Genomic DNA, 25,879 nt, shown 5'->3' with positions numbered 1-25,879 from the left:
GAAAGGCTCTAGAGGCTCCAAAGGCTCCAAAGGAAGGTTTCGATTTTCATGCCAGATCTCCCAGATTCCATTTCTCTGAGTGACTGAACTCCTTACACGCCTCGCAGCTTATACAGGATCGCAGGCTTGGATTATGGACATCGCTGATGAATTTCATGTCTCCTTGATATACGAGTTCTCACTTAACTAAGTCTCGGTGTTCTGTTTTACAGGACATATGATCTGAATAATGGCCGTCTGCAGTGCCTCCTAGGGTTCTGGCATTGACAGGACCCTACTGGGTCTGACGTCTGACGCCCCCAGCGTCTTCTAGGGATCTGATGAAGATAGGGCCTTATTTACCGGTTAACTGACGTCCACCGTACATTCTTTGGATCTCGTATTTACAGGACCTCATTTACTGGTTAACTGACGCCTCCTTGCATTCCAGGGATTTAGTATTTACAAGATCTTATAAACTGGGTAACTGACGTCTCATGTGCCTTTTAGGGATTGGGTATTTACAAGGTCTTACATACTGGGTAACTAACCCTTCCTGTGGCTTCTCGGGATCTGGTATTTACAAGGTCTTAAATACTGGGTAACTAACGTTTCCTGCGGCTTCTAGGGATCTGGTATTTACAAGACCTTACATACTGGGTAACTAACGTTTCCTGCGGCTTCTAGGGATCTGGTATTTACAAGGCCTTACATACTGGGTAACTAACGTTTCCTGCGGCTTCTAGGGATCTGGTATTTACAAGGCCTTACATACTAGGTAACTAACGTTTCCTGCGGCTTCTAGGGATCTGGTATTTACAAAGCCTTACATACTGGGTAACTAACGTTTCCTGCGGCTTCTAGGGATCTGGTATTTACAAGGCCTTACATACTAGGTAACTAACGTTTCCTGCGGCTTCTAGGGATCTGGTATTTACAAAGCCTTACATACTGGGTAACTAACGTTTCCTGCGGCTTCTAGGGATCTGGTATTTACAAGGCCTTACATACTGGGTAACTAACGTTTCCTGCGGCTTCTAGGGATCTGGTATTTACAAGGCCTTACATACTAGGTAACTAACGTTTCCTGCGGCTTCTAGGGATCTGGTATTTACAAAGCCTTACATACTGGGTAACTAACGTTTCCTGCGGCTTCTAGGGATCTGGTATTTACAAGGCCTTACATACTAGGTAACTAACGTTTCCTGCGGCTTCTAGGGATCTGGTATTTACAAAGCCTTACATACTGGGTAACTAACGTTTCCTGCGGCTTCTAGGGATCTGGTATTTACAAAGCCTTACATACTAGGTAACTAACGTTTCCTGCGGCTTCTAGGGATCTGGTATTTACAAAGCCTTACATACTAGGTAACTAACGTTTCCTGCGGCTTCTAGGGATCTGGCATTTACAAAGCCTTACATACTGGGTAACTAACGTTTCCTGCGGCTTCTACCTATTCACTTGTTTATGGACGTTTGGCATTTACAGGGCTTCACTGTGTCACTGACGTCTCTCACGCCCCCGCTGTCACGATATATGCAGGGTCTTCTTTACTGGCTAAGGGAGGTATCTCTATGTTATATGTTATGTAGAGGCCTTACTTACTCGGTAATGGACTTCTATCATGCTCTCTGGGTTTTATTTACCACCGTAGGGACGTCCTTCATACCCTCCGTCGTGTGTTTATTTACTGGGCCGTCATTTATATACACTTTCTTATGGTCAGCTAATGGACCACTCTCGTGTCATATGAGGCCGAAAATGTACACGTCCTTATTTACTGAGTAACGGAGGTTTCTTGTGGCTTTTGATGTGAGATATATATATATATACATAGCCTCTCCACTGGCTCTGGGGGCACAGGTGGCCCAGTCGCCTAAGGCCCTTGGGCACGCCAGAAACCTATGATTGTGGGTTCGAATCCCGGTTCGCCCCGATTATGTTTCTAGGTCTGTCAGCACCATACCCGTGCTCGTGGGTTTCACCGAAGTGGTAAACGTCTGAGACCTGCATCACTTCGGGCTTTCCTCCCACATTAGGCTGACACGCCGTGATATAACTGGAATAATGTTAAAAGCGGCGTTAAACTCAACTCACTCACTCTCCAATGGCTCACGTCTTGTAAGTTTTAAATGTATTTGTTAACCGGAAACAAATGTCCCCAAAGTTGTTGTACATGACAGTTATATGATCTTGGGTCCACATGATCCTCAATAAACTGATGACGTTTCATATGACGTAGGATTTAGATTGCCAGACCACGTTATTCCGGAACCCTGAAAACCCGGACACGCTTGGAAACGTGTTGGTAGGTGTTACATTATAATGTGTGTATTAGGACTCTGTATATACTGAACCAAGAAAATCATGAATATCTTTAGAGATATGTTAATGAAATTGTGTGTTCAGTCTTCTCTCCAAAAACTATCCCAAAAATATGCATGCTCCATAACTCATTTTGTTCAGTATATCATAATACAGCCACTGGTGGCTTGACGCACAGGTGAACAGGTCGTCCCAGTGCCGAGTTGCGCCCCTTTGGCGTGCCAGAATCCTATATCGGTTCACATTCCAGATTCACACTTAAGTCTTGGTTTTATGAACATTTCACCTGCGTCTGTTTGTTTGTTTGTTTCACCGGAGATAATCGTATTATCTGCTTCGCTGCTGTCTTTCCTCCCACTGGTCTAGTGGATAGAATATCTGTCCCAAGAGCGGGAGCCCGGGAATTTGATCCCCGGTCGCGTCTTACCAAATAACGTGAAGAGAAGGTACTTGTTGGTACCGTGCCTGGCGCGGGGCATTGAGGGAATGAAACAAGGACTGGCCGGTTCGTACACACACACACACACACACACACACACACACACACACACACACACATACACATACACACACACACACACACACACACACACACACACACACACACACACACACACACACACACTGATACCCGTGATATAAGTGAAACACCTTCAAGGCGGCATTTTACCTAGTTCATTTAATAGTCATTCACTCATATATTTCTTGTGGTTTGACACTATTGCCTTGACAATATCCTTATAAACAGTCATCTAGGATGAGGAATGACTTCAACTTTCCAATTGACAACTTGCTTTATATGTTGAGCAATATTCCACCAGTTCCAGTCATTGGTGTCTGCGTTTCACAACTTTTAAGGTGCAAACGAGTATGCATTCTCTACGAAGATTTCAAAAAGCATCATATGAATCTTGCTTAAACGTTGTTTGTCACAAATACAACGCTCGAGTCCCCAGTAAAGCTTTGAAAACGTATTATGGAGCAAATGTGGAGGACATATACTCCGATGCAATACTCTAATTTGACTTGTGCCATATGTCTTTTGAAAGCGAACACTTGACATGTCTTTGCGGGTGTTTGTGACGGTGGCACCGGTGGGGCACGATACGCTCACTTTGTCGCATATATTATGCATATATTACAGGTCAATGGATTTTAGCAGCGCTTTTTTATGATTATGGAAAAGGTTTTGCTGCTTTGTTGTCCTAACCGCATCTGTCATGTGACTCCAATCACCCTCCGACACGTTGGCTTAGTGGAATTTCGGAACGTAAATTCCGGTATAGTTGCCAGCATTCGCTGACCATGTCTGTTTGTCTTGATAACGGTTCTTCATTTTACAACCATGCCCGTGCTCACAGGTTTCACAAAGTGGTTTCACCAAAGTGGTTTCACCTAAGTGGTTTCACCCACAGTCAACGTTTGGGTCACATGAAAGGTCGTGACATATCTACATCTGTTTCAAACTACGTAAACTCACTCACTCTCCAATCACCGTACCCTCGATTCGATTGCCATAGAGCCTATACTCAGAGATTGAGAAGCAAGCTCTGTAGACAGCAAAATATTGATCTAGTAGCCAACAGCGCCAAAATAAGCCTACCTACGTCATTTGGTGCCAGAGCAATATTCAACGTTTGTCTACTTAAACATGCGGTGTGAGGGGTTGAGTTATCCTCATAGACCAACAACAGCATGGAAGGCGGCCTAGCATCCAAAGCTGTTTTCCTGGACAAGATGTTAGCGTCTGCTAAAACCCTAGTGCCCGCTGGAAGAGACGATTAGTCATCATACATGCTGGTATCGATTTGCGCCTCGCGTTCCCTTGTTGTCCGTCAGTGCCATGTATGTGTTCATCTATATTAAAAGCGTATTGTCTAAATACCACCTTTATGAAGCTAACATTAGCTTTATGTTGGCGTGTGATTGGACTGAGTGTCTGGAGCTAGAGGGATTACGTCAGGGCTAACATAAGATGCGTAATCAGCGATGATGTTACACGCCAATCAACCACGAGATGGGGATGAGGAGAAGAGAATTTAGTCAATTTGAGGATGGGAGGTTTCTGTGATTGGATAATTTGCCCAACGCGCAATATGTTTGTTGTGCGGTTATATCATGGCGGCCTGGGAATAATCGAGTCTGGACCAGGCAAACCTACCACTGAAAGATTAAGCAACATTAGACAGTCAAGATGAAGATGACAAGCATTAAGCCAAGTGACAGAGCCTGCTTACCCGATCCAATTTAGTTGCCTCAGAATAATTTGAATATCTAGCCTCAACTCGTAAGAGGCGACCAAATAGATCGGATGGTCAAGTTCGGTGCTTGATTGTTTGCGTGACCTCGTATCCCGACGGCACAGGTGGCACAGTGGCCAAATACGTTCTTAGTTCCCAGGGGAGGTCGGGTAGCCTAGTGGCTAAAGCGTTCGCTCGTCACGGGGAAGACCCGGGTTCGATTCCCGACATGGGTACATTGTGAGAAACCCATTTCTGGTGTCCCCCCGACTTGATATTGCTGGAATATTGCTAAAAACGACGTAAAACCAAACTCACTCACTCTTATTTCCTAGGTCCGCCCGGAGAGCGGAAGGTCCGGGGTTCGATCCCCGGCCGCGCCATACCAAAATACGTTAAACGATGGTACGTGTTGTTACCCTGCTTGGCGCTCTGCATTAAGGGGCGAAAACAAGGACCTGGAATATGCAGGGCCTCACATGTGCGTCAATGGATGTATCACACGTTCCGTTGGACTTGGTATACACAGGACCTAACATTTCCAGCAATTGAATTACCTCATGTCCCGTCGGACCTTGTATTTACAGGACCTTACATATCCAGCAATTGACTTACTTCATGTCCCGTCGGACCTTGTATTTACAGGACCTTACATATCCAGCAATTGACTTACCTCATGTCCCGTCGGACCTGGTTAGGACCTTACATATCCGACAATGGACTTATATTATGACCCCTTGGACCTGGTATATACAGGGCCTTACATACTCGGTAAATGAATTATCTCATGTCCCCTCGGACATGGTATATACAGGACATTAGATACTCGGTGAAGGACGTATGTCGTGTCCCACCGGACATGGCATATAGCGGACCTTACATACTCGGTAATGGAATTATGCCATGTCCTGAGGGGCCTGGTGTATACAAGCCGTTATTCATTGCATTATGGATGAATGCAAAAAAGGAGTCATTTCTGCTCATATTACACACGGATCTTGTTGATAGCATATCCTGCGCGACAGCTGGACTCCCGGCTGCGGCACTTAAACTGGACAGATACACTCTTCAAAACAAGAAACGCACAGGTAGTATGTCGTTCATTGAACCGGTCTACACAAAAAATCCGGTATATAAATTGGATATATGTTATTGGAACATGTTGATGGCCTGATATTCGACAAACGGTGCGTCAAAACGCAGCCATTGTCGATTTACAATGTCTTAAACGGCATTGTTTTCACACTTGTTCAAAAATGTCATGGGGCAAAAAAGTAAAGCAAAATGCACGTGCAAGTTTTGGCATTCGTAACTCGTGGTAGTGGCTATAAAAAGGCAAGCATAAGCCATAAATTTGCCATTCAATTGTCAACACTTTTCAAAATGCCGATCGGAACATCGCCATAGGACGTATCCAAAGAAGGGAATCGCAGTCTTCTGTTGCACGCCACTTCAACGTTCACAACAGCACCATTTGCCGCCTTTGTGACATATACACACAGTTCAATTGCACTGCAGACCGGCCGAGAACCGACCGACCACGAGTGACCACCTCTGCACAGGATCCCAATCGATGGACGTGTACGTCAACGTCAGAACACGCCGCAGACACTCCGACAACTGGCCAACGCGTTACAAGCAGAATGGCGCAGAATTCCGCAGGACAGAATTCGTACACTTATCCAGTCAGTGCCGAGGAGATGCAGAGCCGTGATTGCTGCCGGGAGATACTGAGTTCTGCGCGACCTTGTGGCCTTATGTGACATGAAAATGAACAGTTTTCAATGCCTACGTACAACGACAACATGTGACTATCGAGCTCCAAATTTTGTGTTATATTGGAATAGGCACCGATATGGTAGTCTAGCGATTGACGCGTTTGCTCGTCTTACGTCAGATCCGGGTTCCCTCAATGGGCATTTCTGGAATGTTGCTATAGGCGGCGTAAAATCATACTCATATGCTGGATATTCAGTCTTTTCCACTGAGGTATATTATGAAAGGTTTCTTTGTATGTTGTTTAACGCTGCAGTCAGCAATATTCCAGCAATATGAGGCGTTCTAGATAGGATTGAGACTTGATCATGAGACTGGGTAAGGTGTTATCACACCAGATCCAAACAAGACAATCAACATTACCTACTTTTGCACAAAATGTGACGACTCCTGGTATTTGAAATAAAAGCGCCCAAAACCATTTCCATAATTAAGAAATCTCTACTTAAACCATATTGTACGATTGTCCCTGTCCGGGTCAGAATAGGTCGCCTGCACCTCATACTTCCCGTAAAAACTAAATTGTGGATCGAATGGTCAGGTTCTGTGACTTTGGTGTTTTGGTGTCATCGTGGCGAGGATCGTGTTTCATGCCTTCAGTCACTAGTTTAGCTGACCCAGGCATGTGAATCTGCTGTCGTGATATAGTCTGAATATAGCTGACTACAGCGTTAAACAACATTCACTTACTTACTTGAAATAATGTAATATTTATTTGAGAATTGAAGAACAAAGAAATCGAGCACTTTTTTTTACACTTGAATTCATACGATTTGTTGAGATTAGTCTTTTTGACAATACGAAGCTTTCACCATCGTCACGTGTTTGCTTCCAATGGATAATGCATTTGTAGTTTTAGGTTCAAGACTGTTGCTGTATCACGTTTCCTACATAAATACCATCCATTGAGATAAATGATTCAGATGAATTTGGATGACCGATTATTTGCGAGAAGCCGTTATCGGTTTTGTATATTTTTATTTATTCCCAACACATTTCCGGCCTGCAAAACCCGCTAATTCGCCACGGATAGCTGCGAAATACTGGTGACAATATCCCAACGAACATCCAATTCACATGCCCGTTTTCACCCCGTAATAGCCAGCTAAATGTGTGCTACCCAACGCTTGTCACTACGATAAAGCTGCTACATCCTGCATCTCCCCGAGGCAAGGGAGTTAACTGACTATAAAAGTCCAGTTTCCACCCTTACCGTACAAGCCTGCAATTATGGAGTTTTAGGGGTTTTAACGTGCAGATTTCGGTAGACTGCAGGATTTGCAAATCATGTGTACCACCAACTGGGCGTCGATAGACATTTTGCAAAATCTCTCATGTTTTTAATCAATGTGCTCGCGTGATTTGATGCACTATGCGGGGTGAAACCCGTTTTATTACAATATAGATCTTGATTATCGAGCAAATCGTCTTGACTGGGCGCCGCCATTTTGTTTGAAGCAAATGATATGAGAGATGGAATCTGATTGGTCAATAGGAGGAACATAGAAGGGACATAACTTGCAATAACCACTGGTAGCGCTACGATCGAGCCTGGAAATTGCAGCCTAGTTCGGCAAGGGTGGAAGCTGAACTTTTATAGTCCGTAAACGCCCTTGCCTTGGGAAGATGACATCCTGATGCTGTGGTGGATCCCGTTCATGTATAATGAACCACCACATACGGCTTTTGCTGAATACCCTGTCGGTCTAAGTAAATAATGTTTCAGACACTCGTAAGGGTCCTAACAAGTGTTTCAGTCGCTCTTTAGTTGTTTCAGACCCCCGAAGGAATTAACTTATGGTTCAGTCCCACTCTTCTAGTTTCAGACAGTTACTCTTCTCTTAGTCACTCGTGTAATGTCAGACCCATCCCAAGGTACAAACTGTTTCTTATCCCAGCCTCTTGTATTTTCAGACCCATCCCAAGGTACAAACTGTTTCTTCACTCAGCCTCTTGTATTTGCAGACCCATCCCAAGGTACAAACTGTTTCTTCACTCAGCCTCTTGTATTTTCAGACCCTGCCAAAGGTACAAACTGTTTCTTCACTCAGCCTCTTGTAATTTCAGACCCTGCCAAAGGTACTAACTCGTGTCTTAGCGGGCTTCCGGTAGTGTTGGATGAGGTGACGTCATGGATGAAGAGGGCGTCGAGGAATACCGGAACTTCCGCCCCTTCACCCGGGACTCCCTCTTCAATATCGAGAGGCGGATAGCGGAGGAACAGGCAGCGAAGGAGGCTCACAAACTCAAGGAGGCTGGTGACTCGGATGACTCTGAGGATGAGATTGAAGAACCAAGTCACCATGAACCAGACCCCAAGCCAAACTCCAAGCTCGAGGCTGGGCGAAAGCTTCCTCCGTCCCTGGAGGAGGGGTCTGGCCGGTTTGTGGGGCGACCTATTGAGGATCTGGACGAGTATTACCATAACCAGAAGGTAGGTCGTAAAAATAAATTGTCCCCGAAAATTCTGAGATTCCTTTATACAACGGCACCCTGGTATGTGTAGAAAAAAACCGGTGACGCTAAAATAACACGACGATGTAAGCCTTTTTTTAGTATTAAGCAGCGCTTGGACAGATATCCTCCACGCCGATGCCCAATAAAATAATTACGTCATGATACGGCTTGTCACAGAGACGACACATATGTGTGCAAGCAGTCTCCGAGCGGGTTACAATGAGTTCCCAGTTATCTATTATGTCGAAAAAAGCGACTTAAAGGGGAACAATGATCAATGACCCATTGTAATGAGTGATTTGTGTCGAAAGGAGGTATTCTTCGTGTATTCATCAAATACAAGATAAAAAACATTCCACATTTTGTGTTTACATGTGAGGTAGGGTGAAATTGGATTCACGTCGCGTCCAAGATTATAGAACCCACAGACCGACGTGCATGTTTGTATTAGTCTGGACTAATGCCGATTTTATAGTGCTTATAGACTGTCCACTAAGATACCATGCCGTAGTTTAACATGAATACCCCACTCAGACACAGTATACCGAGTCCAAGCCGACCAGTCCTTGTTTTAGCCCCTTAAGGCGAGCACCAGGCAGGGTAACAACAAGTACCTAGCCAACTTTTAACGTCTTTTGGTATGACGCGGCCGGTGACTTGAATCAGAATTGCTAGGACTGAGCCTATTTTTCATTTTAGAGTGAATGCAAAGGAGGTTCGACGCATCGCGATACTTGAACCACGATATATCGTATTGTTGGGTAATGTATCGATACAAAACGATACAAGGATATAGTTGAAGACATGTAAACAAGAACAATAGTTAATTGCAAAATAATTTTGACGGTATGTACAAGAAATTTCAAGCCACGGTTATTCTAGTTGACTCAGGTCTACTGATTATGTTCGGTTAGTTCTCTAGTGATCCCTTTCATGACACCTTCGATTATCCAGTGTATGTTATCTCCATTCTGAAAAATGCCCATCCACCTCATGAACCCATTTGCCACCCTAACTTCATTTCGGAAGTGACGTCGACACCTTCATCACTCCTATCTCTTACACAAAACAGGATTTCTCTCGCTCATGAGATTAACGACTTTGTTGAGCTCCGTGATCGAAACCGAGTTAGCTGAAGCGGATAGGTCCAAGGTGTCAAAATAGAACAGAAATATAATACACTAGATTGTCGAGGATGTTCCTGAGTGTTGACTTGTCTGTATCTTCCTGTACATCATATCGTGACCGTAAGATCAGGATATGTATCGCATGTCATGTCCATTATAAAAAGGGCCACGGGTGGCCCAGTCGTTTAAGGCCCCAAATGGCTGTGCAGAGTTGCGTCCCTTTGGGCACACCAGAAACCTATGATTGTTGGTTCGAATCCCGGTTGCCCTGATAAGTTTTTGGGTTTATCAGTACAACACCCATGCTTGTGGGTTTTACCAAAGTGGTAAACGTCTGAGACCTGCATCACTTCGGGCTTTCTCCCACATTAATTTGACACGTCATGATACAACTTGAATACTGTACAAAGAGGCGTTAACACCAACTTACTCCCATAATAAGCAGAACACTTTGAGTTTTAATGTTGTATAACTGTATTATGCCACCATAGCCATGAGCGTCACACAGACATTAAGGTATACGCACAATGTGTTGATGGTGCTCTTGACATGTTGTTTTGTGTTTCAGACGTTCTGCGTTATCGGGAGGGACAAGACAATCTACCGGTTTAACGCTACAAATGCGTTGTTTGTCCTCAGCCCCTTCAACCCAATCAGGAGGGTCGCACTCTACATTCTCGTCCATCCATATCCTTTCAAATTATTGTAATAAATATAACCATGTCTTGACCTTTTCGCGACCACCTGCTATCATCACTATTTGATAGTGATTCATAAACACATGCACATGATATGATCGGAATCGTACAGTCGAGTTTTGCAAGAGCTATGTTAGGAATATAGTTTGTTTGTTTGTTTGTTTGTTTGTTGTTTAACGCCGCACTCAGCAATATTCCAGCTATATGACGGCGGTCTGTAAAATAATCGACCAGACAATCCAGTGATTGACATCATGAGCATTTGCAGTAGCGTATAAGTATATATTTGAAAAACAAATGTATCGTGTATTACTTTTCTGATCAAAATTAAAATATTATATGAAAAAAACAGAAATGTAAATGAGTGTTCTAAAGCTTTTGTTACAGTGCCAAGGCAATAGTTATTAAACTGGCCTCATCCTTTGTGTAGTTAAGGGGCATCCATTCGATTTCTATGGCTGGAGTAGGGGTTGAGGCTAAAAAAATAGTTTGTTCAGAAATACTCCCCAAATGAATAGTTTGTTTGCAGTGGTGAAAAAGACTTAATAGTTTGCTTTTATGGAAAATACGTCAATTGTGAAAATGAATAGAATGTTAGATGGAAATCATTAAATAAAGAAAGAAAATAGATTGTCCTCAAAACACCCCCGCTCTGCCTACAAATCAAATGGATGCTCCCTTCGCAAAATATGCCACATTACTGTCCAGTGCATTATTGTCAGCATCATTACTAACCTATATTTCCTTAATCCATGCACTCTATTTAGCGTCGTGGTGATGTTGACAATTATAGTCAACTGTGTATTCATGACGATGACAGAAGGCCCTGAAGAATATGTGGAGTAAGTTATGTTTATAAGCAGTAATTGCGTAAGTTCGGTTTGACGCCGTTTTGTTTTTGTTTCGCGCCACACTCAGCAATATTCCTGCTACATGTCGGCGGGACCAGACAGTCCACTCATTGATATGTGTGATCTGAATCTACCCTCACGAAATTAACTCCCAACTCAGCAATATTCCATATATTTGACGACGGCCAGTAATATTTGAGTCTGGAACTGGCAATCCAGTGAAATATATTATGCGTAACGATCTACGTCGGGGTACGATGACAAATCAGTTAACCCAGCCCGATCACCTAATCCAAACATTTCTCGACCAGAAAGTTGCTGATAACTTATTAAGACCAGAAACCCCACGTCAGACCTATGCTAGGAACGAATAAAGTTTGTTTGTTTGTTTGTTGTTTAACGCCGCACTAAGCGCACCGGCGGTCTGAAATTAATCGAGTCTGGACCAGACAATCCAGTGAATGACATCATGAGCATTGGGCGACGCAATTGGGATTGATGACATGCATCAAACAAATCAGCGTGCCTGACTATCCCGTTAGTCGCCTTTTACGACAAGCATAGTCGCCTTTTATGGCAAGCCTGGGTTGCTGAAGACCTATAGAGCAAGTGATGATGATGATGATGATGATGATTATTATTATTTTCAGACAAATCTTCACTGGGATCTATACGTTTGAAGCTTCGACGAAGATCTTGGCACGAGGGATCATTTTAACTCCATTTACGTATCTCCGTGATCCCTGGAACTGGCTAGACTTTTTTGTTATTTCTATAGCGTAAGTACATCACCTCAATAGCATTGACGTAGCTTGTCTTTAGGGCCGTTTTGCCTTGTGTGGGCGTGGTCCCGTTTGCTACGTCACAATGACCAAGATAGTAGGGGAATTAACTTGATAGAGCTGATTACTCGGCTATCACCTTTAAACAGAGAGAAGGCTGCTGAGTCCCTTTAAGTCTTTATTCGTGACAGAGTGAAGTATCTGCCACTGGACTGGTATATCTAGGGACTCAGGCCTTCTTTGAATGCGTTAGTTACCTAATAGTGAAGCTATGATCAACATCTGCCACATGCGTGGTGTATTAATTACAATTATTCGACAGTTACGAAGCGCACTGACCGCGTAATATCCTCTATATTCCACCTATCTGATACTAAAACGATGGTGCGACCGGCCATATACAGCATGTTACAGCCTGGGGCATAACCCTAGCCTGGCCACCTGGCTGAGTTAGCTAATCCAGAGTCACTGGTTTGTGACGGTCAGTTACGTGCACGGCAACCGACTAACATTATCTACAGATATATTTAGGTTTAGCTAGTTGTAAGATAAAATATTGAGAAAAATACAAAACATAATTTGAAATATGACCACTATAATTATGGGTTAATTATAGTGATTTTAGGACTGTGGCAGCATTAACAGACCATCTGGAACATACGTTATAATTCACATTTGAGCATGTTACTCGTATATCAAATATTTAGTAAAATTTCTAACCCACATAGAAACATAACCTAACGCCGTTTTAGATAGTGTTATATGGCGGTGTCAGTATACTGTGAGAGGAAATATCAAACTGGCACCGGTCGTAAATGATTGCCACTTGGTGAACTCCTGGTCTACCATACAGACCCTGAAACAAATATATCCAATACAGCCCATGCAAGTCTATAATATTTAACAAAGTCTCTGGGCTCTTTTTTATTATAGTTTATAACTATAAGCGAACAACTGTTTTTGGTGTAAAATAGTTCATTTCAGAGACTAGACGTAAGTGTAGTGAAATCCCCGAACACGGGCGTCGGGATGACAAGCCATGAGTCGCAATCAGAGATTACCCACGATCATACGACTCGGATCACGAATAGGAACCAGCCCTACGCAGCGAATTCCGAGCGATAGATCACTTGGCTACCCACGCTTCTCGGACCATAAAACGTCATGGTGCCGGTAGAATCGCTGTCGAATGGTCTAATATCGACTTTCCCGAAGTCTCGAACTATAATATTATGTTTGATGTTCCCGGGGGCTTCGAGTTAGAGGGGTTTCTCACAATGTAATTGCTATGCTTTGCATTTCCTATATCGACAATATGAACTTACCATAATGTAAACTCGCAATGTATATTTTTACATTTCTTTCAGATATTTGACCATGTGGATAAAAAGTTTGGGCAATCTATCGGCCTTGAGAACCTTTAGGGTACTTCGAGCTCTAAAAACAGTAGCAGTTATACCAGGTACAGTTTCTTCTCATCTTAACAAGGACAATTGAATCCTCCTTGCACCATTTGACAATAAGTAATGCAACAGGCTCCTTCTTGAGTTAATTTGGGGAGTACTGTATGGGGTTTGGAATTTTGAGTTGGGGCCGATGGATTTGATTGAAATATAGGTTTGCACTTCTGAAATGTTGGTGATGGACATTATGAGCTTCGATCTAGGCAACTGGGATACGATGACATGCATCAACCAAGTCAGAGTATTGCTGAAGACGTATTCTAACCAGGATCTTTACGCGGTACTTAAGAAAGGAGATACCCTGGTTGCAAAAGCATTAATTCGGACTGCAACATGGCTGAAAACCATTCTTGTTTCCATTCACAATGTTCTTTTTTGCCTTTGAGACAGCAATAGTACATTGTTTTGCAATATCCAGGGCAAAATTGCCAAAGAATTATTTTGTTGACAAATCTACAGCTTGCTACAAACTTCTTTCACGATTTAACAACCTGTTAAAACAATGACGTCCTATTCCCGCAGGATTAAAAACCATTGTGGGTGCCTTATTGGAAGCGGTCCGGCGTTTGCGAGATGTCATGATATTGACGGTGTTCGTCTTGTCGATATTCGCCCTTGTCGGCATGCAGCTCTATTCGGGTGGACTGAGACAGAAGTGTGTGCAGAATTGGACCATCGAGCTTGGACCCAATATATCGGACATAGAATGGTTGTCATTTGTCAATGATTCAAGTACGTATCTGGCAGCTGTCGTAATTCACTAAGGGATGGAAATTTATAGTGCAACATTGGTGTTCGCCTAAATGTACCATAACTGTATGCTCCTAGGCCCACTTGCACAAAGAGATCTTAGCGCTGACATTATCGAAACTTCCATACTTTAACATAGGCTTACGATAGTCTTAGCTCTATGATCGCTTTGTGCAAGCGGGCCCTGGCACTGTTTGTTGTTTGTGAGGTGACACTCAGCTCCAATCCTGCGTTTGACAACTTCACTTCCGGTATAGTACAGGAACGAGTTGTCGCTGTGTGGAGTTTGTGCTGCCGTTTCTCCAGTCGTTACTGCCTAGCCAGATATCACGAGGAGACACGATTGTTGGGAGTTTGTTTCCAACATGTCATTTGCCAGTTGATAACTTAAATGTGTCTTCAAACTGTTTATATGAACCAAAATATTCACAACAGTGTATAAAATAATTCCGATGAACGTCGTCAGCAATATCCCTCTGGAGCCTTATAATGACCACACTTCCACTGTTTGACTGATAATCGTTTCACTCATAAAACTGTTCTTTTTGTTTGATGTTCAGACAACTGGTGGAAGGTGGGTGACGATTATATCGTATGCGGAAATGGCAGTGGAGCCGGGTAAGCACGTGTGTTATCTTCAAAACTTAGAAAGAAAATAATAGAAAATTGCTCAACATTGTACAAGAAGGTTCTGTATCTTTTTACCTTAAAGAACTAATGTTTACTGTTTATTAATATTTGCTGTACGGATTTGCAAATACAAAAGTGTAGATTGTATTGTAAATTTCTAAGGGGCAAAATAAAGTATACCGAGTTTTTTAAATGCAATTGAAACAATTGAAAATTGAAGCAGCTTTAATTAAATTTGATTATGCCATCTGACCATCACTCGTTCCTGCAATTGTTTGTAAAAAGTGTTCTGTGGTCGGGTTAATCTGTGCAAAAATAAATCGGTTCAGTGAAGACTGGAGTAAAAAATGAATGTGCAACCACATGACCCCTGACTTTGAAGTGTTTTTAATTTGTGCTGAAAAAATCAAATTCATTGTTTTTCAAATGATTTATAAGATGTCTAAAATACCCATCAGCAGTTGTGTATCATGCGAAAAAGATATTTTTAATTTTCAAACGTTTTAAATAGATTTACATTTTAAAAAGTAAAATCATATAGAAATATTCTTTGACTGCTGACTAAGCGCCGGTACAATTCTGTTTGTGGATATGATATCGCTAACTTAACATGGTTTCAATTGAAAATCAAACATATACTATAATCAACAGAGAGGTAGAATTTCTTTTGCTCCTCAGTTATGGTAGCAGGGGCGGTGGGTAGCTGAGTGGTTAAGGCGTTCGCTCGTCCCGCCGAAGACCTGGGTTCGATTCCCCACATGGGTAAAATGTTTGAAGCCCATTTCTGGGGTCCCCCGCCGTGATATTGCTGAAATATTACTAAAAGCGGCGTAAAACCATACTCACTCACTCGTTATGTTAGCAAGGAATGTGCATCTCATCCTGTATCGTTGCTAGTGTTTTCAGTCACGTGTATGTCTGACCCTGACTCTGTTCTAATATCTGACTGGGGCATTAAACAATATAAATCATTCACACACCCACTCTGTCCATAGTGGATGTAAGGAGAACTACACGTGCTTACCCGACCTGGGCGACAATCCGAATTTTGGCTACACCAGCTTCGACAACTTTGGCTGGGCGTTGTTGTGTGCCTTCCGCCTCATGACACAGGACTACTGGGAGAGTCTGTACAAGCTGGTCAGTACACGATGATGATGATGATGATGATGATGATGATGATGATGATGATGATTTGAATGACGATGAATGATGTAATGATGTTGATAAAAATGATTTAATAATTTAATAAAATGACGATGGTGATTGTACTCACGATAAATAGTGAGTGAGTGAGTGAGTGATATTCAAAATAACAATGGCGATAATGTTGATGACGGTGATAACGGTAATTTGGATCATGTTAATAATAAGGTCGTGATGACAATGATTATATTAATTATTACGGAAATAACCATTTTCATTGTGAATATGATTATATTATTAGTTTCTTCTGACTTCTTATGTTACATGATTCATACTTGCCGTAAAAGGCAACTATGCTTGTCGTAAAAAGCGACTAACGGGATCGGGTGGTCAGGCTCCCTAATTTGGTTGATACATGACATCGTATCCCAACTGCGTGGACCGATGCTAATGATGTCAATCACTGGATTGTCTGGTCCAGGCTCGATTATTTACGGACCGCCGTCATAAAGCTGGAATATTGCTGAGTGGGACCTTAAACAACAAATAAACAAACAACATCATTCATATGATACTAATGACGTTAAGTACAGATATACAAGACGTTCTTTTTAACCATTATTGTTACCCCTCGTTTCCAGGTTCTGAGAGCGGAAGGTTCTGCTCATGCGATGTACTTTGTTCTCGTTATATTGCTGGGGTCCTTCTACCTGGTCAACCTCATCCTCGCCATCGTTGCCATGTCGTACGATGAACAACAGAAGCAGGACGCCGCCGACGCCGCTGATGAGGCTGCCGAGAGAATGGTACGGAGGGGCGAGGGGAGAGATCGACGAAATGCTATTAGTAGGAAGAAAGTAGCTGGAATGCAAAAAACGGAGATGCTGTCCTAAATTAGTGCCATGACAAATTAACTGTAGTCATTTGAAAAGATCAAAGTGTTCTTTAAGTAATATTTAATAGTTTGAACACGCCAGCTTAATGTGTGATAGGATGTCAGGTGATGCAGGTCGTTGACATTAACCATCACTTTCTCCAGCAGCAGTTTCACTGATCATCGGAATCTGAACACAAAAGCCAGAGGATCCTTTACATAAAGGGTGGGATAGGGGTGGGTGGACTACAAAATGTAGTGTAAGAAGATAAGACGGGTGGGGACATGAGGGTATAAATTATTAAGATTGAGTGTTAGGCCTATGGAATTTATCAAGTCGAAGAAAAAAAAGGTAGACAGCCTGTTTGGATTTACGAACACTTTACTTTGCATACAACTTTATTGATTAATAGGAAGAGGAAGAGAGACGAGAAATTTTGTCCCAGATGACCAAGAGTCCATCCGATGCGTCCTTCAAAAGTGACCAGTATAATCCGGACAAGGCGGAGGACAAGGAACGGGTCAGTTTAACGTCCGACCAATCAGGCGGCAGTCATCTCCATCCGAACTCCAAGAAACGAGTACGTCATTTTTATTTCAACGTCAGATGTATTCGTTTCCGTTTTCCTAGAAGTGGAAATTTTGGCTCCTCTTTTTTCGAATTGTTTTTGTGACCATGATTTTATACAGGTACACATACAATCAACTGTCACTTTCCTCAAATCTTGGACTTTCTATTAACCTTTGAGAATGACATTTCTTTTACCAAAAAACCCGCTCTAAACTGGGTATTCCAGCAGGATCCGAAAACGCAATTGTGTTGGAATGCTCTACTGTTTGCATGGATGATACTTACGATCGCCGGACAACGATGAATTGCGTTATAACGTTGAATGGGGCATGCATGATTCCATCTTAATTCTAGCTTGTCAGATCCGCCGTTTCAATCCGTACAGTCTCACGTGTTTTAGCTATAGGAAGTAGGAACACCTAGATCGAGCGTCGGAGACCGGTACTCTTATGACCACAGTTGCTTGTTGATGTCCTCGCCTTCAAGCAAGCTTTGCATGGCTAAATTTGCTTCGCACTGTCTCCCTCACCCCTTACTGGTTGCAAATGTTTGTTTTCCAACTCGAAATCATTCTCGTGTTCGGATTGAAAAATTCAAATCCAAATTTCCGACTGAATGAATGATTCCGAGTTTTTGTTGTACCCTTGTTGTACTCTTGTCACGTGTCGTAAAAGCGCCCCCTGGCGCTGTTGTGCGGCATGTCGTCTGCTGTCTGTCCGTGTGTCCGTGTGTCGTGTGGCGCCCCACTGACGCTTGTGTTCAATGTTTCAGGGCAGTGTAAGCCTCCCCGGCTCGCCGTTTGCGTATCGTCGAAGCAGTAGGGGGAGTCAGTTCAGTTGGAAGAAAAAACCCAGCGGCCGGGCAACCGACCGGCAACCCCTTGTTTACCAGACATTGGAAAGTCTTCCCCTTCCTTTTGCTGATGATTCCGCGGCAGTGACGCCATCGTCAGAAGATCTATGCAATTTTCCTTTTCACAAGAATGCTCCAAATGGCAGGCGATATAGTTTCGCTTCCCAAACACGGAGGCATTGGCCGGACGCCAGACCTCCATCAAGAAGAAGCAGTTTTGCTTCCAACGTTAGTCGGAACTCCCGTACTAGTAGATACTCCGTGCATTCCCCTCTGGACCCTTTAAAAAAAGAGAGCAAAATGGATACTTTGTTTAACTTTACCCGCAAAGGGAGTCAACGTGTCCCTGATGTGGTGGTGGACAAGCCACGACTGGACCGAGATAATGTAAGTCCAAAGTGAAAAAGGATGGACTTGAGACCGTTGAGCCCCTTTGTTCTTACCTCCGTATCTGTTTCACTACTTACCCCTCCTTTCACTCAGATTTACGTGGTGAAAGGTTTACACTCCGTTCCCATCTGGTCACACTCACACAAATTCGTCACCACTCGTCACTTTCCGTAATCTCTCCCGGAAAAATACGAGTGGTTACGAGTAACACACATTGCACTCTGCTGAAGCTCCTGTGCCCTGCTGGTTAACATGAAGCCGCTTTGCATGCAGATCAGTCCGCCTGATGTATGCCACACTCACTAACTGCCATCTTCCTTTTTACACTAATTTACACAGTATAACCTCTTTATAATTCCATTTCTTCTTTGGATACCATGGCGGTATGACAAGTCTGGCGTTATTGTAGACTTAGTGTAACGTATTTTGATGGTGATTTTGTATGAGCAGATCTAACGTGAAGTCGAAATGTAGTTCTCGTAGGCCACAACATAATGAGTATTCATTTCTCAGCTCTTTTTCTACAAAATGATCGTATTTTCTTCTCAAAGGGATGTGAAGTTTCCGAACTAATTGCGGCCTAACATAATTCAATCAACAACGTAAGAACGGCAGCGATAAGCACACAGAAATCTCTTTATGTTAATTTAAGACAATAATAATGATATTAATATTATTTATGATAATCATATTTGTCAAGCAGGGCACTGTTATCAGTTCTTGGGGTGGGTGGGGTGGGGGTTGTAGCGGTGTCATTAGCCCAATATCCACTGCGAATAGGGAATAGTGTGCAATTAAAATCGTTACCTCGATTGATAAAATCGAAATACATCAGTTGTAAAAGAATACAGTCAAACCTCGCCGTGTCGAACTCGTGGGGACCTGGATAAAAGTTCCCGGGATTCGAAACAACTATCAATGCGATTTGTTTTTAAAACGAACATCCTGCAATTGGAAATTATTACCAGATCCGGACGCAACACTAGATTTCAAGGCAGACGTAAATTTCAGTGCCTATACAGGGACCGAAAGGGGAATTCGAGACAACCAGGAACTCGACAGATCCAAGTTCGACACAACGATGTTCGACTGTTATATAACAATAACGTTCCACAGTTTTGGACATATGGAACTGAAGAAAGTCGTGCTCATGAAGTTTCACCATAGAAAATTCTTTTGGAAAAGAAGAGAATTGGGAGGGGGGAGGGGGTCGTTCTAATATCCCTATCCGGCATTGTAAGGTTAAACTGGGTAGGCCGTCAGAATCATATTCAGCGGGAGTCCTAGTCTGTCACCCAGAACCTAGAGTATGATTTAGAAAATGAATCCAGCTCAAGTCTAGGATGATTTGGCAAGTCTAGATTTCTTTTCAATACGATAACTATATTTCTGGGACTAAATGCCAGTCTATGGAAGGAACGGTAATGTCGCCATCGCCAGCAGCCTACCGTACTGTACACGCGCACACGTTTGTGTTACATCTAGAAATTCACATTCCTAGGGGTGGGGGTGGGGGTGGGGCTTGGTGTGGGGGTGGTGGTATATAAGAAGATAAATGGAGAAGCTTCAGATACTCGTACATATGATAGAGACTATTTATCACCCAAAACTGGCTTATACATGGGATATCGCTTGTTCATCATTAAGCGATATCACTTTTGAGATATCGCTGCAATGAAATTGCATCACTGTGCTTTGCAGGCAATTGTTATATCTTGACATCACTAATCTTTTTGCCACTGAAACTGGCAAGCTGTATTTTTGACACTCAAGACACTGCTTAATACTATTTACAAACTTTGAAAGACGGAAGAATGATTTTGGATTATAATAGAATCTGACCCTCGTGACAAATATATCAACACTCGTGGGTGTACGTTTAAAAGACTCGGGTGAGATTCACAGTATCTATAATAAGCTGAAGAGGGAGAGCGCGTCACATGACACAGACAACCCGGAAGCGCCTTTACAAAATATTATTTTTTCATTTCTATTTTTTATTGTTATTTTCTTCCAGGTCTACATGCACATTTTACAATGGATTAATATTAAGACTAGGTTCATATCGAAGTTAGTACAATAGAGACATGTTACAACATGTCGACAAAGTACACTTGTAGATGTGAGGCAGTGGATGTATACAGTGGCTACTTGTATGGCTTACAGCAGAAAACGCGTAACATTTACCTTTGCAACACGGATAACAGAAATAAAAAATAGATATTGAAACAGAAGATGACATAACAACCAGAGTTTCACGAACGTGGTGTTTTTACAAGTAGAAAAAGCATTGAATTTATGTATATTATATGCATTAAAAACTTACTTTTGTAACAATTCACATTTAGGACCATATGTAAACGTTTTTATTTTGGAAAGGTTGTGTTTTTCAATTGTTATCAGAAGATTACCAGAAGATCTTTTTTTCCGAATATCCAAACAACACTTCTTTAGTGTTGACTACAATATATACCGAACAACAAATAGTTAGTCATGTATGATTTGGGGATAGTATTTTGAAGTAGAGATAGTTTCTTTAAATATGTACGGAATATAAGGATACTTCATTAACCCTAACATTTTTTGTTTAGTATATAATCCAGGTTTTATTTCGATCTAATTAAACAGTTGTTTCCCTATATGCCTTTCGCATTCAGAAAAGAAATGTGTTAGGCTTTCAATCTCTGAAGGAACATAAGTCATTGTCTTCATATCCCAAAGGAGTAAATATACCTTTAATTTTCAGTGAGACGGAACGCTGGGATTATGATTTGTCTAAAAGGACAAATAATGTTTCTACACTCGTGGACGTAACACCTCAACATTAATAGATGTCTTTTTATTATTTGTTCGTTTCGGTTGTTACAGCGTTGTATATGTTGGTGCTATTAGCAAGTGACTCTGTTGCAGGATTCCGTCAGTAGCCTGGGATCGGAGTGCGTGGGTGAAAAGCAGAAGATGTCTCCCACTAACACATTTCTGTGTCCGTCACCAACAGCTGCCAATGTAGATATCAAAGGTACCCGTTCGCACCGTTTCTTATCATAAAAGTGTAAGGCACCATGGGTAGCTGTGCAAAGTTGCTTCCCTTTACCGTAACTGTATCCGCTGGTCGTGTGTCCCTGATCACCTGATTATGATTCTTGCTCTCTCCTTACCATACCCGTGTACGTAGGTTTCATTGAACTGTTCAAGGTTTACGACATCGTCACTGTAGGCTCTTTTTGGGTTAGTTTACGGATCCGCAGACCCAAATACTAAGAAAATGAAAATAAAATTATCTTCTTTTTAACATTTTTATCGGGAGCCGAATAAAATATTTTAAAAAACTTTCTAGAATAAAGAATCTAAGAAGCGACTTTGCCATCAAAACACGTTTTTCTCACACCTTGTATTTTAAAATGCAATTAAAAGTAATATGTACCAAGAGAAACTGTGTTTTAGGTTTTTGTTTAGTCACAGTTTAAAGATACAAGTTCCATTGTCAAGGACAAAGTCCAAATACAGGTATATGTCATGGTCGAATTCCAAGGAAGACTAGGCCCCACGTACCTCGTACTTGTCTACCTGGGGGAATTCCAAGGTGGACCACTTCCAAAGTACCTCTTAGTTGTCTTCCTGTGGGAATTTCTGAGCTAAAGGGCGACTTAATTGGGGATCCCTTGTTACAATATGTGATTTGATTGCATGCGTCATCTTTACACTGTCCAGATCAATCCTATGCTACCGATTAGCCCAGGGTATTTAAAACGGTATCGTGATATTGCTGTAATACATAATGACTGGTCACTCTTACAATTGTTATACAACTGTTGTATTTCTAGTCTTTGGAAAGCATTTAGACCTTTATGACATCCATAAATTCTCTTCCTTACATTATATTTCTGTCTTTCAGATGTGATGGTTCTCAAAGATCTCATTGACCATGCTTCTGGCCACAGGAGAAGTGAGTTGCCTCCCTTATTGCAAATCTGAATGCATGTACATCCCTTTGGATTATATTTATACCACGTGCGATTATAATAACCAGGCCTTGACAGTTCATAGATACACGACAAAGTAAGATCGCTTACACCAATCCTTAAACTGTTCAATTATATATATCATATTGCTGCATTTTGATATAAAGGAGTTTGAGACGTTTTGTTGTACATGTCCCTGGGATCTTTCCTTGTGATATGAGGGTTGTATGTAAAAGAAGTAAACACGCTAATCTGGTCTAAGCAGGATCTAACAGTAATAAGATAGGATGTTTGGGCTATTTGACTTTGACTTTGGTCGATAAGGTTTAGCCGATCATACATCGTGGAGTTGTGTCCCTTGTTTACTCTTACCCAAGAACAATGCGAAGACAGATAGCAGGATGAAAGCGAGGCGATGTTATGACCCTTGCTTCTCCAAACCGGCCGTTTTATTATTTTCTGTGAGCACGATGAAGGAAGCCTGTTTGAGATGAAGGAGTAAATTACTAAAAAAAATACTGACGAAAAACTGAATACAAAACATGTAACGATGATCCGTTTTAAACAAAGATATAATTTGTCCGTTTTTTGTTTAACGCCGCACTAAGCAATATTCCAGTTATATGACGGCAGTCTGTAAATAATCGAGTCTGGACCAGACATCATGACATCATGACCATCGATCCACGCAAACAGGATACGATGACATGCATCAACCAAGTCAGCGAGCCTGACTGCCCCATCCCATTAGTCGTCTCTTGTAACAAGCAGAGTCGCCTTTTACGGCAAGCATGGGTTGCTGAAGGCCTATTCTATCCCGGATCCTCACGGGTCAACAAAGATATAAGCAACAATGAATAGCGACCGTACACGTGCGCCTGTAACAGTTTAGGTCTTTTGATATTTTATATTAAGTTTGTGTACAAAACACGCTTACAATGCCAACCGTATTGCTGATACAATTAACCACTTGAGTAAATACTTCACATCACTTATCCAAAATGCTTTCCCCGATCAATAATTTAGACAGTTATATTCTTTTTATTTTAATGTATATGAATAGTTAAAGGTAAAGCAGCATCAACTGTATTGTGTGATTGACGAACTGAATGTGATGGTCTTTTCATCCTCCTTCCTTCTGTTCAGGTTTCATGAGTGTTGTTAGCGTCCAACCGGAAGCTGTCCGCGACAAGCTGATGAACTATTTGTGTCTATGGAACTGCTCGCCAAACTTCAAAAAACTGCAGTATTTTGTGAGTCTGTTCATCATGGACGCCTTCGTCGATCTGTTCATTACACTGTGTATCGTAGTCAACACTGGCTTCATGGCGCTGGACCACTGGGACATGAACGAAGACTTGAAGAGTGTGTCAGAATTTGCCAACACAGTAAGTCAAAGTGCTTTCATAATTTTTTACTAATCGTCATACAAAATGCAGGGTTTCTTTCACAAAAAGCTATTTTAGCATGTGTCACTCAAATACTTCAATATAAACTCGCTATGAATGCTTCTTTGAGAAACGAGGCCTTCGTGGTGTCGGTGGTGGGGGGCTGGGAAATATTTGTGAAAAACAAATTTGTTCCCTGAATGCTGGAAAAAGAATGTGCCCTCATGTTTTACAAAACGAATCGTTCTCTGGTCATTCTGGATGGTCTGCGAAATAATGTATTGTGTGTTTTAACGAAATTGTTGGGATCCTTTCAAAGAAAAAAAGCCGCGTTCTTAAATGCTGAATAAATCTTATCCTTCAAAGATCCCTGGCTACCCAGAATATGAATTGGTCCCTAAGGGATGTACTCCGAACAGTAAGACCAATGCTCTCTCTGTATCGTACCATGCTTACTCTACATTTTTTATTTTAATTTATTTTTTCAGCTGTTCACGGGTATATTTGCGGCTGAGGCGTTCCTAAAGATTCTTGCTCTAAGTCCTATTAATTACTTCAAGGACAACTGGAATGTGTTCGACAGTTTCATTGTGTTCCTCAGTTTAATGGAGCTTATGCTGGAGGAACTCCCAGGGTTGTCTGTTCTCCGAGCCTTCAGATTGGTAAGGGCAATGCTGCTGCTGTTTGGCATAATTCTTAGTCGTTGGTATATCATATCAGATATTTCTGTATGGGGTGCTTTTTTAGGCTGTAAGGTATGTTTGAAGATACTTCGTACGATGCGGACTTGATAAGATACAAACATCCTTAACAATGAAAATTATGATTCATTTTCTTATTTGTTTCTCGGGGAAAATATCATACTTTCCATAAAAAAAATAAACTCTTCTTCTTCAGCTCCGAGTTTTCAAGCTTGCCAAATCCTGGCCGACGCTGAACATGCTGATCGCTATCGTGGGCCGGACTATGGGAGCTCTGGGTAACTTGACCATCGTCCTCGGCATCGTCGTCTTCATCTTCGCCGTCATGGGGCAGCAACTGTTCAGGGATTCGTACCAGCGATACATAAACGACTCGGACATTGGTGGTGGCATGCCCAGATGGAACTTCGATGACTTCCTTCATTCCTTCATGATAATATTCCGTGTGTTGTGTGGAGAGTGGATCGAGTCCATGTGGGGCTGTATGAGAGTCGCTGGCTACCCGTGTGTCCCCTTCTTCCTTCTTACAATGGTCATCGGGAACCTTGTGGTCAGTATACATTCTCGGTTATGCTGAAATGGGAATTTTCAGCGAGATGACAACAAAAATATCTAATAAACTCCAGTCCTTTTAAACAATTATGGACATGCTTTGCCAAGTGGCAGGCTAAAATATTTGAAGGATATTAGAAACAACCGCTTGTCCACTTAGGGAATTTCATTTTCACAAAGAGATGTTCCATATTTTATGCCTACTGTAAGATGAGGTGACACATGACGCCATTGAGACATTTTGTTGTTGTGATCTTTTGAATTGATTCCAGAGAATAACAGGATATAGTCAGTGCATCAACCAAATAAATTTGGAATGAACACGTAAAACATAACAGGTTTTTTTTAAAACATTTATCTGCAG

At 42.0% G+C, this 25,879-nt stretch overlaps 1 protein-coding gene across 10 annotated transcripts in view; it reads left to right on the top strand.

The window, feature by feature from the left end:
- Nucleotides 1–25,879, top strand: part of LOC124119458 (sodium channel protein para-like) — a 116,304-nt gene that overhangs the window by 70,522 nt on the left and 19,903 nt on the right. For 7 of the 10 annotated variants that reach the window (XM_046481966.2, XM_046482021.2, XM_046482011.2 and 4 more), the window contains 16 exons: nucleotides 8,389–8,755; nucleotides 10,474–10,592; nucleotides 11,362–11,445; nucleotides 12,105–12,233; nucleotides 13,604–13,698; nucleotides 14,222–14,431; nucleotides 15,010–15,067; nucleotides 16,075–16,219; nucleotides 16,867–17,031; nucleotides 17,513–17,680; nucleotides 18,442–18,909; nucleotides 21,823–21,931; nucleotides 22,808–22,858; nucleotides 24,021–24,262; nucleotides 24,751–24,924; nucleotides 25,160–25,513. In XM_046481966.2, coding sequence (XP_046337922.1) covers nucleotides 8,453–8,755; nucleotides 10,474–10,592; nucleotides 11,362–11,445; nucleotides 12,105–12,233; nucleotides 13,604–13,698; nucleotides 14,222–14,431; nucleotides 15,010–15,067; nucleotides 16,075–16,219; nucleotides 16,867–17,031; nucleotides 17,513–17,680; nucleotides 18,442–18,909; nucleotides 21,823–21,931; nucleotides 22,808–22,858; nucleotides 24,021–24,262; nucleotides 24,751–24,924; nucleotides 25,160–25,513 — 2,874 coding nt within the window. In that variant the 5' untranslated portion in view covers nucleotides 8,389–8,452. Of the gene's footprint in view, nucleotides 1–8,235; nucleotides 8,299–8,388; nucleotides 8,756–10,473; nucleotides 10,593–11,361; nucleotides 11,446–12,104; nucleotides 12,234–13,603; nucleotides 13,699–14,221; nucleotides 14,432–15,009; nucleotides 15,068–16,074; nucleotides 16,220–16,866; nucleotides 17,032–17,512; nucleotides 17,681–18,441; nucleotides 18,910–21,822; nucleotides 21,932–22,807; nucleotides 22,859–24,020; nucleotides 24,263–24,750; nucleotides 24,925–25,159; nucleotides 25,514–25,879 lie in introns of all 10 variants that reach the window. The other 3 variants (XM_046481977.2, XM_048402891.1, XM_046482028.2) reach the window with 3 other exon arrangements.

This window comes from Haliotis rufescens, unplaced genomic scaffold (genome assembly GCF_023055435.1).
Source record: "Haliotis rufescens isolate VD_foot unplaced genomic scaffold, xgHalRufe1.0.p SCAF_3, whole genome shotgun sequence".
Taxonomy (NCBI): domain Eukaryota; kingdom Metazoa; phylum Mollusca; class Gastropoda; order Lepetellida; family Haliotidae; genus Haliotis; species Haliotis rufescens.
Note: the sequence above shows the minus strand (reverse complement) of the source record. Positions and strands in the feature narration are given on the sequence as shown.